Source organism: Plecotus auritus, assembly GCF_963455305.1.
Source record: "Plecotus auritus genome assembly, chromosome: 3".
Lineage (NCBI taxonomy): Eukaryota > Metazoa > Chordata > Mammalia > Chiroptera > Vespertilionidae > Plecotus > Plecotus auritus.
Window position 1 is genome coordinate 136,547,845 of NC_137772.1, and position 15,134 is coordinate 136,562,978.

Consider the following 15,134-nt stretch of genomic DNA (forward strand, 5'->3'; position numbering starts at 1 on the left):
TATATCTTCATCTCCCTCTCTCTGAAATCAATAAAAACATATTTTAAAAAATATTGTGGAATATGCCTATGCTCTGAGTGTCTTAATTTTTAACTTTCACTTTGTTATTTTAAGTTCTTCAAGAGATTCCAATACTTATGTCCAAACAAGACCTTTTGTTTCACTGTATTTTTTAAAAGAGCAAGAAAATCAGAAAATGTGATATTTAATTAAAATTTTATGGTATTCATCATAATTTATGTGATTAAAATTGAGTTGGATCATGAAAATTATAATATTATACTAATATTGGTGAAAAATAAAATATTGTTTGAAAGCTAGGTGGTGGTAGTGATGGTCCTGCATGTGTTTATACATATATATGTATATGTGTGTGTGTGTGTATATATATATACATATATATGTATATATGTATACATATATATATATATATATATATATATAAATTTTTTTTATTTTTTAAAGTTACATAGCAAACTTCTGGAGACAGAACGCCAACTAGGGGAAGCTCATGGAAGGCTGAAGGAACAGAGACAGCTTTCAAGTGAGAAGTTGATGGATAAAGAACAGCAAGTAGCTGATTTACAACTCAAACTTTCTCGTTTAGAAGAAGAGGTAAGCTAGCATTTCAGATGAGTTTATGTTAGCAAATTTGTTGATGGAGTTGAGATATCTTGAATATTGTTATGATTCATTCTTTTCAATAAGTGATAATTATGGTTGTAGAAAAAATAAAACAAATATTGATAACATGGTTTAGATTATTGTTAGAAGAAATTTTTATGTAATTCCTTGATCACATTAGTATACAAGACACAATCATAAAATAAATGGGATCCTGGAGAAAGAATTGAATTCTTCTCAGGATAACAGTCTATTCCTAGGGAATAGTTTCTTAATCATGATATTAATATTCTATAAGCAATGAGATATTGCATATAAGGTTGATTTTATTATATATTGTCTGAATTTAGTTTTTTCTTCAGACTAGAGAATTGTGAGATGTGAAGTAATACCTGATATTTATGACTGATAAAATTATACCTTTAAGTTGTCATCTGACAGTCTACATTTTTTAAGTTAAAGGAAAATGTAACAAATTCCACAGAACTGCAACATCAATTAGAGAAAACAAAGCAACAACATCAAGAACAACAAGCTCTTCAGCAAAGCACTACAGCAAAACTTCGAGAAGCTCAGGTAAATATTATTTGAATTATTAGCCTTTTAAATAAAAATAGCCAAAACTTTGTTTTGCTAAAACTAGATAATGCAAAATACTTGATTCTGAAGGATTTTGATAATTTTTAGTATCTGGATAATCAGAAAATCTTTTTCTTTTTATTGCTATGTTGAAATTTTCTCTAAAATATTCTAAAAATTTTAAAAATTATTTATTATAAGTAAATTTATTTCTTTAAAAATCTTTAGTTATTTAATTTCTTTAACTAAATGTATATTAAACTTATTTATTTAAATAAAGTGTATATTACTTATTTAAATTATTTTTATACCTACTATATTATTATTTAGTATTGCTATTATTATTATTTATTTATTTTTCAATTACTTTTGACATGCCATATTATATTAGTTTCAGGTGTATTGTTTAAATAACTTATTTGAAAAATAAAAAAATACAAATAAAATTTCTTGGTTTAGTTAACCCAGTAAAAAGTAACATTTTGTGTTTTCTACAGGAGAACATAGTGTTTGTTGGTCATATCTTTTCCTGCTTCAGAACTATCATATGAACATTGGCATTTTTTATATAGAAAATATAAATGGTTAAATTTATACAGATTCTACAGAATAGCTTAGAAAATTAAAAGAAGTTAAATTTTTGTTTTGTTATGGTGAGGAGAAGAGGGTGCCCAGATATTTGAAATGAATTCAACTTTAACACTCACTTATTCCTTCAATCTTTCATTAATTCATTGAATATTATTGAGCCCTGTATGTTAGGTCCTGTGGTACTCACTGAGAATAAAGAGATGAGTAAGACACAGTGCTGTCTCCTGGGAAATGGCAATCTAATGCTATGCACACATAATATATTTTTTTTAAAATATATTTTTATTGATTTCAGAGAGGGAGAGAGAGAGAAAGAGAGAGATAGAAATATCAGTGAAGAGAGAGTATCATTGATTGGCTGCCTCCTGCATGCCCCTTACTGGGGATTGAGCCCACAACCTGGGCATGTGCCCTGACCAGGAATCGAACAGTGACCTCTTGGTTCATAGCTCAATGCTCAACCACTGAGCATGCTGGTCAGGCACAAAATATTTTTCAAAATAATATTAGGGGACCCTCATCCACTAACTCTAAAATTGCCACACATTTTAAAGAAGGCAGTAAGTAATGTGCCTGTCTTTCCCTTCTGAATTTGGAGAGTGGCTTGGGAGTCACAGGGACAGGAATCAAAATACTGTATTCATTTATTTGCTCTTTCATTCACTCAGTCAACAAATATATGTTAATGTCTGCTCTTAGCCAAGGAATTGATTTTGTAGATATGATGGTGAAGAAAACAGATAAAACTGTCCGGCTCCCAGGGACCTTAGTGAGGGACAAATAATAGCCAAAGTAAATAGGCAAAATATAAGTGTATTAAATGGTGATGAAAAAGGGATGAGGAGCTGGAAGTCAATGACTGCAATGTCAGACAGCATGCCAAGGAAGGCCCCTCTGAGAAGATGAAAATGCTGAAGGAAGGAGGTTGTGAGCCATGTGGATATCAGAAGAGAAGAACAGCAGTATATTAAAAGCCCTGAGGCAGGAGCATATCTAAGGAACTTTAGGAAGCCAGTGGTTGAAGTGGTGAGAAGTATTAAAATGGACACAGAGAAATCATAGAGGGTCAGAACATGTCAAGCCCTTTAGGTTATTTTAAGAATTTTACTCTTGAGAGAGATGAGAAATCATTGGAGGGTTCTGAGCAAAGGGGTAACATGATCTGGCTTATAATTTCACAGCATTACTCTGGCTGCTGTTTTGAGAGTAGATAGTAGGGGCACACTAGTAGAAGGAAAGAAATTAGCTAAGCAACTACTACAGTGATCCAGATAAGAAATGATATAGGCTGTACATAATGTTATTAACCAGGAATAAAAATTCAAAAAATAAATGAGTAGAGGAAGAACAGCCCAAAGAGAGAATGATCAGAGGGCCTACAGAATGGAAGCTAAAGAACTTCAAAGCTGGGTGTGTGGTAGGGATGTCCAGTATGATGAATGAAAAATGTCCACTGGATTAAGTAATTAAGAAGTAAATTTGTGACCTTATCAAATGTAATTTAAATAAAGTGAAGTAGTTGAAAGTCTGATTTTTGATTGATGAGTAAATGAGAAATGAGAGAGTTAGGAAAGTAAATATGTATTACGTTTGAAATTTAAATGTGAATTGTATGAAGACTGAGCCAGAGCCTGGAGGAGGGCTTGGTTCAGGAAGTGTTTGGGAGAATGAGAGATATCTGAACATGTTTATAATCTAGGACAAACAAACTGATGGAAAGGGAGTAATTGAGGATGTTGGAGGAGAGGTGACTGAAGAAATAAGTTATTGAGAAAAAGCTATGATGTCACTGATACAGTAAATTTGAATTTATCCTTAACATTTATGGGTAAGGAGATGGAAAATCAAGGTAGATATTCCTGAATATTTCCCCCCCCCCACCCTTTGGATAAAGTTGGGATAATAGCTGAGTGTCAAGCAGGCAGAATTTGAGAGAATATTGAAGCTTTTACGTAGTTATTGAGGGAAATGTTTGAGGGTGAGAACCTCATTAAGTGAAATGATAGGATGATTCTGAGTATGTGATGGAGAATGAAGTCTAGAAATTTGTAGTGGCACCAATCTGTGGAATTTTGTGATTTTGCTCTAACGATGTTTAGAGAGGTAAGGATGAAGGAAGCAGATTGCAATATTAATCTAGGCTTTCTTGGGGGTGGCTGTATTGGAAATTTGGGGGTAAAGAAATGAAGAATGTGGTTGAAAGAAGAGTTAAAGTTAGTTCATATCCATATTCGAGATTCAGGAAGAGAAATTAAACTTATGCTAAAAAAGCTAAAAAAAATAGAGATGAATGTCTTTTTGACACTGAAGAGCAGAAATGAGGTCATGAAATTGGAAGATGGTCAGGAAGTTGTGGTCACAGAGTAGGATAGATGAAATTTTTCATCTGGAACAATTTCAGGTGATTACAAGATTCTACATGTGAATGATTGAATAGAATGAGTAAAGGTATAGGAATTAAGGTGATATGAATGTTGAAGCTGTGCTTTTAATTCTCTATGTATTTTGTATTTCCCAGGAAATTGGCAGAAATTGGGATTGAGAGAAAGACTAAATCAGGTCTCAAGTCTTCAGTGAATGAGGTAGGGATTTATAGATGATAGCAACACAGAATAGAGGGTAGAATAAATGAATTACTTACTTACTCTCCAAAGCAGCGTGAAACTTTTACATAAGGGAGAGAGCAGTGGTGGTGAAAAACCAGGAAAGGGTCAACTTCCCTGCTTTCCCACAGGAATGGTCCTTAGTATAAGAAAGGACTGAGGGGAATCAGAGTCTGTAAAGAGAAAACCACATATCAGTTACTCCTTGGAAACAGAGTGACTGGAAAAAAACTTAGGTCTGTGGTTCTAGATTAGGGGAATGTGGAGAGTGGGGTCATTAGTGGCAGAAAAGAGGATGAAAGCAGAGAGGTCAGGTTGTCTTTCCTCATTAAGTGATTGAAGTTTAGAGGGATGAGAAGCATGTTTAAAAGTGACTAATCTCAAATATTTTAATATTGGTATAAATTATTGAGGATACCAGGTGGTTGCTGGCTCTGTCTCACACAATGATGTGGGCTATGACAGGACTGGCAGAGGAACTTGTTAGGGCCTTGTTTTGGGTAGAGGCTCTCTGACTCTTAAAACGATTGCGGCTGTGGGTCAGACAGCTTGAAAACGTTAATGGGCATTGTTCTAGATGTGGGCTCTTGCACTGTGCTCTGTGTAACATCACTTTGGTAGAGTGGAAGAGGGATCCCTTGTATTGATAGAAGAGTCCTTTTGAGGTGTTGAAGTGAGTCTTGAGTGTCTGCGTGTTAGAATGCGGTCATTTATTTTTCAACAAGTATCTTAGAGCATATGTGTCTTAGATAATCAATGAATAAAACAGTCGAAAATCCTCATCTTTGTGGAGCATATATTTTATTGAGGAGGTGGAGGGAGGCAGGTAAGCATGAAAAATAAATAAATTATTTAGTGTTAGAAGATAAGTGCTTTGGGAAGAAAAGCAAATATTCAGGAGAGAGGATATTGGGAAAGGCTGTGATTTTAAGTGTATTGGTCATGATAGGCCTACTGAGAAGCTGACATTTGAATAAACATTTGAAGAAGAGAAAATGAGCCAGGACTGTGAGCACTGTATATTCCAGGTAGAAGAAAAAATTAATGCAAAGGCTCTGAGATGGGAGTGTGCCGGTGTGATTAAGGAATAATGAGGAGTCCCATGTGTCCCAAATGATTGAACAAGAGTAGTAAATGGTGAGGTCAGAGTGTTACAGTAAGAATGTGGTTCATTGAAGGTTTGTTTTTTTGTTGTTAAATTCTAGTTTATTATCAAGAATATAGATTTATATTAAATATATAGTATTAATTATTTAATTACATTTGCAAGGTTAAAATGATTAGTAAAAAAATTCAGACTAAGTGTTTGAATTACTAAATATATTATCAATTATTTTATGTTTAAGGAATAACTTTTTAAGTTCTCTGTCCTTAAGGTTAGTTTTCAATTATTTACAGAATGATTTGGAACAAGTACTACGTCAAATTGGTGATAAGGACCAAAAGATCCAGAACCTTGAAGCCTTATTACAGAAGAGTAAAGAAAATACTTCCTTACTAGAAAAGGAAAGAGAAGATCTTTATGCAAAAATTCAGGCTGGTGAAGGGGAGACTGCTGTTCTTAACCAGTTACAAGAAAAAAATCACACATTGCAGGAACAAGTAAGCTTGTCAGACCTATTCTTTTTCTAAAATTCACTGTTATCTCTCTAAATCTTATGAAATTCTTTACTTAAATGATTCTTCATTATGGTTATTTTTAGTACTTTTTATATTATATATTTTGACAAATGCCATCTAATTTACCTTAGAGGTAGGTTGCCATTGTAGTGAAATTAAGTTAACATGATTTGAGACAGGAAACCTCAGTTCATGTCCCAGGATATAACTTATTTCCTATATGAACACAAGCAAATCATTTCACCTTGTTAGCTCTATTGAAAAGTAGAGATGTTATTAATAATTATACTTGCCTTATGGAATTTTATGTTTTGAAAAAACAATGACTAACAAAATCTATATAATAAAAGCCTAAGCGACCATTACGGCGGAACAACCAGAATGACCGGTTGTTATGATGCGCACTGACCACCAGGAGGCAGATGTTGCCCCCTGGTGGTCAGTGCACTCCCACAGGGGGTGCACCGCTCAGCCAGAAGCTGGGCTTATGGCTGGCGAGTGCAGTGGCGGTGGCTGGAGCCTCTCCCGCCTCCATGGCAGCACTAAGGAGCAGCAAGCTGAGCAATAAGGAGCAGTGAGCAGGTGGACAGTAAGGAGCGAGGGGTCCGGGACTGAGAGAGGGTGCAGGGTGGGCTGAGGAATCCCTCCCCCGCCTCTAGTATTTTGATAATATCTTTGGAATATATTAATTGAATGTTACCTTAGCCTAACATTTATATATAGTTTAAGAGAAACTTATAAAATTCAGCTTAATACATTTTTCAAGGTAAAAATAATTTATATTTGCTTTTTGGTGGAAGAATTGTCCAATGAGAGAATTATAATTATCTAAATGAGATAGTATTAAAGTATTAGTAGGTCATATCACTTTTCTAATTTGGATATTAGAATATAACAGAATTTCTTTCTCAAATTTCACAAAGTTATTAGCCTTGGTTACCAGTTTTTTTTTGAAATATATTTTTATTGATTTCAGAGAGGAAAGGAGGAGAGAAATAGAAATGAGAATCATTGATCAGCTGCCTCCTGCATGCCCCCTACTGGGGATTGAGCCTACAACCCAGGATCATAGGTCAATGCTCAACCACTGAGCAACACTGGCTGGGCTTGGTTACCAGTTTTTATGAAAAATTCTTAAGACTACTTTTTTAGTTGTAAACTAGCATGCAACTTAACATTGCTTATTGTATAACTATGACCAGAAAAGCCTATGCATGTTGGAGGAACTGGTACTTCTTTAGTGCTACCACCATAAATAACTAGAAAATTGGAAAATAAAGTTAAAACCACTGTTTTCAGACATTTTACAACAAGCAGTCCAGGGTTTTGATCCATGAGCAAAGAGAAACGAATGAAGTCAATCTTTCAGCTACTCCAGCTTTGGACATGCAAACATTTTCCAATCTGTGGTGTAGGTTGGGGAAATCTAAGGAAAGCACAGTGGTCTTACTGAATTGAGGAATGAGAAATTGAAGTTCAGGGAGGTTGAAGAAGCTCAGATTTTTAGGGCAGAATTTCAGAGAGGAAAGAGCATGGGAAGAAATCTGCATAGGGATTCACTTGAGTGTTTGGCTGAATATTAAGCTTTGTGCCTATAAGGTGGGATTCCATGAGACCAGGCAGTGAATGATTATTAGGAGCTAAAGGCTGGAAATTTATCCAATTCACAGAGCTGGGAGATGTTCAAGTTCTAGCCAGTCAGAGAAGAAAGAGACATGGGTGAATGCTCAGTTGGAGTGGTAGATGCAAGAGTCAGACAGATGAAGATAAAAATATCATTTAAAACATGTTTTTATTGATTTCAGAGAGGGGAAGGGAGAGGGAGAGAGAGATAGAAACATCCAGAGACGTCACACCTCTAAGGTTACTAGAGTAAAAAGCTAGTGTGTATCCAACCTAACAAAGCATAAAAACAAACCTAGAAAGGATCCAGCTGAACCACAAGTACATTAAATGCTGGAACAAAAGTAAACATTTTATTTTAAAGAATTAAGTAAAATCCAGAGCTGTCACAATAAATATAAAAAAAATAGTTGGACATATGAAGAAGCTGAAAACATGTGAGTTGTAAGCAGGAGAACAATCATTCAATGGAAATGAGACTCTGAAATGAAAGATGATGGCGTCACCAGACAACTACTTTAAAAAGTTCTTATATACTTATGGATATAAAAGAAAAACTATAATAATAGAAATAGTAGAGCCAATAAAACAGAAACAAATAGAACTTATAGAGCAGCAATTTTCAACCATTGTACCCCCCCAAAATTTTAAAACATGCAATACCTGACTATTTTAATTAGGGGCACTGATCTCTTTCCCTTATATTGTCAAATAAAAAAGTGACAACAGCAAACACAATAGCTGTCCAGTGTAAATGAATCAAAATTATACCTACTTTTTGGTCAGATCAGCAAAAACTATACAGTGTGTCCCCCAAAATATATGCACACTTTAACATCTGATTTTATTACATCTTGAAATGAAATGTATTTTAATAAACACTACTTTTATAATTATTCAAAGTGTGTATACATTTTTTGGGGACACCTTATATTTTTTTGGTGTGGTGTAGAATTTTAGTAATTAGTTTATGTGTACTATGAGACGAAAAAGGTTGAAAATTGCTGTTCTAGAGATTTAAAGAAGATCTGAAATGAAAATTTCATTGGATGGGCTCCATAGATTAAGCAAGTAGAAAACAGTATCAGTGAACATAAAGAGAAGGTAATTAAAACTATCCTATATAATAAAAGGGTAATATGCAAATTGACCGAACTGCGGAACAACCGGAACACCTGCAGCCCCTTGCCCTGCCCCCAAGCGGGGGCCCCGACCCCAATCGGGGGCAGGGCCAGTTGACAAACTGCCCACGGCCCCTTGCCCCAGCCAGCCCGCCCCCGATGGCCCCCATTGGGGCAGGCCAGTTGGACCCCACCAGTGCACGAATTCGTGCACCAGGCCTCTAGTTTAAAATAAAGCACACAGAGAGAAAAGGCTAGAAAAAAATGAGTAGTGCCTTATTAATGACTTGTGGCACAGTATCACATATAATTAGTGTCACAGGAGGATGGGGAGGAGGAAAATATTAGGAGAAATAATGGCTGGAAAATTTTTTAATTTGATTAAAATTGTGAATCCAGAGTTATGAAACTCAATGAAACTCCCCCACCCCCCAAAAAAGAAATCAGGTGAATTAGATTTTATCTAAATAAAAAAAATGTATACTCTTCAAAAGATACCATCCTATCTAATAAAAGAGTAATATGCAAATTGACCATCACTCCAACACACAAGATGGCTGCCCCCATGTGTTCAAATATGGCTGCCCCCATGTGGACACAAGATGGCCGCCACAAGATGGCCAGCAGGGGAGGGCAGTTGGGAGGGACCAGGCCTGCAGGGGAGAGCAGTTGCAGGGGACCAGGCCTGCAAGGGAGGGCAGTTAGTGGTGACCAGGCTTGCAGGGGAGGGCAGTTAGGGGCAATCAGGCTGGCAGGGGAGCAGTTAGGCATCAATCAGGCTGGCAGGGGAGTGGTTAGGGGGTGATCAGGCTGGCAGGCAGAAGCAGTTAGGGGCAATCAGGAAGGCAGGCAGGCGAGCAGTTGGGAGCCAGCAGTCCTGGATTGTGAGAGGGATGTCCGACTGCCCGTTTAGGTTCAATCCTACCGGGATCAGGCCTAAACGGGCAGTCGGACATCCCTCGAGGGGTCCCAGATTGGAGAGGGTGCAGGCTGGGCTGAGGGACACCCTCCCCCTCCCCCCCCCCCCCGCATGAATTTCGTGCACCCGGCCTCTAGTTTTGAAAATAAAAGCCAAGATGTAGACTAGGAGAAAGTATTTATAATGCATATGTCTAACAATTTAGAACTATCTAGAATATATGGGGCACTTTTATTATTCAGATCAATGATAGGAAATAGAGACAAGTGGAGGGTACTGACTTCACAGGGGCATGAGGAAATTTTTTGGAGTAATCAAAATGTTCTCTATCTTGATTGTGGTGATGATTAAATGAGTGCATATATTTATCAAATCTCTCTATATATAATTCAATTCGGTTAGTTTTGTTTCATGTAAATTTAAGCTTAATAGAGATGGATTTAAAATAGTAGGAATCTCTGAATTTCATGTTATTTCTTATGCTTTTGAGATATTATATTTACTTATTTTTAGAAAGATGTGAACAATTCTTCTTGAAAAAAAATTAAGATAACCTATCATAGAGCACTTTATTCTCATGGTACTTGAATTTGGGTTTCTTAGCTCTTGTTATACATTTGTGCCCTTCATAATTATTCTTGCTATTGTGGTAGGTAACTCAACTGACAGAGAAGCTGAAGAATCAGTCAGAAAGCCATAAACAAGCCCAGGAGAATTTGCATGACCAGGTGCAAGAGCAGAAGGCACATCTTAGAGCTGCACAAGATCGGGTCCTTTCCCTAGAAACCAGTGTCAATGAATTAAATAGTCAGCTAAATGAAAGCAAGGAGAAGGTCTCTCAGCTTGACATACAGGTAATATTGAATTATGCAAATGAATTTATATGAATAAAACACTAATTTTAGGCCATCAAATGTTTTAAATATTGTTTCCCTCTTTCTATCCCTTGAACCTCCATCCCTACCCCACCCTTCCTGGCCTGATCTTCCTCTCTCATTAATGGAAAAAAATTGGGAATAAGAATTATATAAAGGCTGTATTTAGACAATTTGTTGTGCTTTCTTGTTTGTCTTTTTTTCCTCTTTCTTCTGGCAAACTGTACTTCCTGAAACTACTCATCTTTTTGCCTTGCTTTCATGAAGTTCTTATTACTATTTTTCAAGTTTAAAATAGTTTGATATTATACCTTTAGATTTCTAGGTTAAATATATTTTTACTTTGTTTTTTTCTTTTTATTTTACTTTAAATGTATGATTTAAAAAATACCTTTATATGTTTAAAAATATATATTCTTTCATAGGCCAATATAGAAGTTTTTTTCAATGGGTCAATTGTGGGGTCAGAAGTAAGACATACTTCTTTCTTCATTCTCATATTTGGTTTCTTATTGTATACTATAGTAGAGAAAGTTATAGAAACATTTCTTTATTTTAGGAGCTTAATTACACTGAAAATAGGAAATAATATAACAATTTGGAATATAAGGATATACATTTCTTTCTTTTTGAAATATAATTGTTTATCAGATGAGTTATATGATAATCCAATTAATGGATGTCCAATTTAAGAGAGAGAGAAGTGTTTCCATGACATATAGGAACATCTTTTCAACATTTATCCAAACATTATTAGGAATCTTTCCTACTTTTTTCTGTTTGGGAGATATCACATACTAATTTTTCAATATTTAAATCTTTATGTTTTTTTGCCAAATGACTTAAAATTTTAAATTATTTAGTGACAAAAGCAATGTATAGTCATTCAAGAAGAAATCAATAACTAAATATGGATTAAATGACTTGTAAATTTGTTACAGGTTAAAGCCAAAACTGAATTATTGCTGTCAGCAGAAGCAGCAAAAACTGCTCAAAAAGCAGATCTTCAAAATCATTTGGACACAGCCCAAAATGCATTACAAGATAAACAACAGGTAGGGGTACCTGATGCAGTTCACACCATAACCTAATGTTCTGATAGATAATTAATTGTAAACATATATAATGATAACACTCAGTTTTATGTTGTTGTGATTGACTTGCTTATTCCCCTTAATTTCTTCCTGAGTTCAGAACCAGTTGGAGTGGTAGATGCAGGAGTCAGACAGATGAAGATAAAAATATCATTTAAAAAAATAATGTTTTTATTGATTTCAGAGAGGGAAAAGGAGAGGGAGAGAGAGAAAGAAACATCAATGATCGATCAGCTGCCTGCTGCATGCTCCCTACTGGGGATCAAGCCCGCAACCTCGGCATGTGCCCTGACTGGTACTCGAACCGTAGCCTCCTGGTTCATAGGTTGACGCTCAACCACTGAGCAACACTGGCTGGGCTCATTTTTAGTTTTTGATAAGCTCACCTATAGTGCATCTATGATTGGGCCTTCTTAATAATGTATTTCTTCCCTAGTCTAGAACTTCATGAGGAGCTGAAATATTCAGTCTTAATTGTTGAATTGTTGCTCTCTCCCATGAAGTGCCAATCACTGGGAAAGAGAGACAGACTTGCACACATGTTTTTAGTAGACATTCTGGGCCGTAAACAAGATTTACTTATCACTTGGAAGAAGTAAAGAGCAACATGCATTCCATCTCAATAATAAAAGTTGCTCTCTTTTCTTGGGAGTAGGAGTCATTGGAGCTGGAGGGAATATAGAAGTTACCTTTTTAAAGCTTCCTTCTTAGGGAAAAGGACAAAATGCTGGTAGGTTATTCTTACTTTTCACCAGGTAGGCAGTTTTAAAATTTATATTTTATTTGAGAAGTAATACTAGTTGTTGGTCCAAATTTTAAAAACAATATACTAAGTATATCAAGCTAACAAAACAAAACTGATTTCTATATTTACCCTAAACTCCAATCCTTAGACGGAATATTTGGTATTAAATTTGGTATGTATCCTTCTGACTTCTATAAGCATTGAATAAACCACACACACACACACAGTGATATTTTTATTTTATAAACAGAATCACTATATAGGTTATTTTGCAACCTGCTTTTTACTTACACATCTGGAAAGTATTTTATAAACACAAGATCAGTGTCAGAAACTATAATGGAAAAAGTATTTATAAGAATAACCACATAAAAGTTTTAAATTTATCTGCCAAAAACATTAGTAACAAAATTCTAAAGCTAATAGGAAAATAATAAAAGATTTTCTGAAGTATGTCTGATGAAAGGTTAATAGCTTTTATATTTAAAACGCTTTTACATAAGAAATAAGTGAACCTACAAAAAAGTGATCAAAACTATATTAGCAAATGTTCAAGTTCATTAAGAACCAGTTGCAAATTAAGACAACAATGGAATATGCCCTTAAAGAAGTAAAATGTGTGTATATGTTTAATTAACACTTGAAGGATTGGAGATAGTTTAGAAGAACAAGACACTTTCATACATTGCTAGTGGGTTGTATATATCCAATCTTTTGATCGTGGTAGGGGAAGCTGTTTGGAAATCTATTTCAAGAATTTTAGGATTTTTCATATATGCTAGTTCACTTTTAGTCCTTTATTTTAAGGGAATAATCATAGCTTTAAGGATGTTGTTTGTATCTCTGTTAATAAATGCAGAAAGTTTAGTAGCAATATAAGAATCTAAAATAGGATATTTGGGGCCACATATGACAAACCTACAGTCAACATCATACTCAATGGGCAAAAACTAAAGGCATTTCTCTTAAGAACAGGAACGTGGCAGGGATGTCTGCTTTCACCACTCTCAATCAACATAGTACTAGGAGTCTTAGCCACAGCCGTCAGACAAGAAGAAAAAATAAAAGGCATCCAATTTGGAAAGGCAGAAATAAAATTGTCACTATTTGCAGATGAAATGATATTGTACCTAGAAAACCCTAAGGACTCCACCAAAAATCTGCTTGATTTAACAAATGAACTTGGCAAAATAGCAGAATATAAAATTATCCAGAAATTGATGGTATTTTTATACACCAATAATGAACTCTCAGAAAGAGAAACTAAAGGAACAATCCCATTTACCATTACAACAATAAAAAATAAGATATCTTGGAATAAACTTAACCAAGGAGGTAAAAGATCTGTATTCAGAAAACTGAATTTCTTGAAAAAAGGGATAGAGGAAGATACAAACAAATGGAAGAATATACCATGCTCATGGATAGGAAGAATTAACATAATCAAAATGTCCATACTATCCAAAGCAATTTATTGTTTCAACGCAATCCTTACTAAAATACCAATGGCATATTTCACAGATCTAGTCCAAAAATTTATATGGAACCAAAAAAGACCCCATGTAGCAGCAGCAATCTTGAGAAAGAAGAATAAAGTAGGAGGATCACAATACCCAGATATCAAATTATATTACAAAGCCAATGTAATAAAAACAGCCTGGTACTGGCACAAGAACAGACATATAGATTAATGAAACAGAACAAAGAACCCAGAAATTGACCCAAGCCATTATGCTCAATTAATATTTGACAGAGGAGGCAAGAGCATAAATGGAGTTAAGACAGTCTCTTCAATAAATGGTTTGGGGAAAATTGGACAAGTACATGCACAAAATGAAACTAGACCACCACCTTATACCATACATAAGAATAAACTCAAAGTGAATAAAAGACTTAACTATATGTCATGAAACTGTAAAGATCCTAGAAAAAACCATAGGCAGCAAAATCTCAGACATCTCTTGTAGCAATATGTTTGCTGATACATCTGCTAGGGCAAGGGAAACAAAGGAGAAAATAAACAAATGGGACTATACCAAACTAAAAAGCTTCTGCACAGCCAAAGAAAGCATTAACAAAATGAAAAGGGAGCCCACTGTATGGGAGAACATATTTGCCAATGATACATCTGATAAGAGGTTAATTTCTAAAATATCTAAAGAACTTATATAATTTAACAAAAGGAAGATAAACAATCCAGTTAAAAAATGGGCAAAGGACCTAAATAGACACTTCTACAAAGTGGACATACTGATGGCCAAGAGACATATGAAAAAGTGCTCAAATTCACTAACCATCAGAGATGCAAATTAAAATGACAATGAGGTATCGCCTCACACCTGTCAGAATGGCTACCATCAACAAATCAACAAATGATAAGTACTGATGAGAATGTGGAGAAAAGGGAACCCTAATACACTACTGTTTGGAATACAGACTGGTGCAGCCACTATGGAAAACAGTATGGAGTTTCCTCAAAAAATTAAACATGGAACAGATTGTCCAACCTAAGAGGGAAGGTGGGGGTGGGAGTGGGGGGAGTAAGAGATCAACCAAAGGACTTGTATGCATGCATATGAGCATAACCAATGTACACAGACAGTAGGGGGGTGAGGGCATGTGCTGGAGGGTGCGAGTGGCTGGGGAGAGGTTAATGGGGTAAAAGGAGACTTATGTAATACTTTAAACAATAAAGAATTTAAATTAAAAAAAAATTAAACATGGAACTGCCATTTGACCC

The 15,134-nt window shown here is 35.2% G+C and overlaps 1 protein-coding gene across 4 annotated transcripts in view; it reads left to right on the plus strand.

Annotated features, from left to right (window-relative positions):
• EEA1 (early endosome antigen 1) overlaps window positions 1-15,134 on the plus strand; it is a 164,759-nt gene that overhangs the window by 104,386 nt on the left and 45,239 nt on the right. For all 4 annotated transcript variants that reach the window (XM_080659758.1, XM_080659757.1, XM_080659759.1 and 1 more), the window contains 5 exons: window positions 466-615; window positions 1,081-1,200; window positions 5,796-5,999; window positions 10,334-10,534; window positions 11,497-11,610. In XM_080659758.1, the coding sequence (XP_080515884.1) occupies window positions 466-615; window positions 1,081-1,200; window positions 5,796-5,999; window positions 10,334-10,534; window positions 11,497-11,610 (789 nt within the window). The remainder of the gene's footprint in view (window positions 1-465; window positions 616-1,080; window positions 1,201-5,795; window positions 6,000-10,333; window positions 10,535-11,496; window positions 11,611-15,134) is intronic.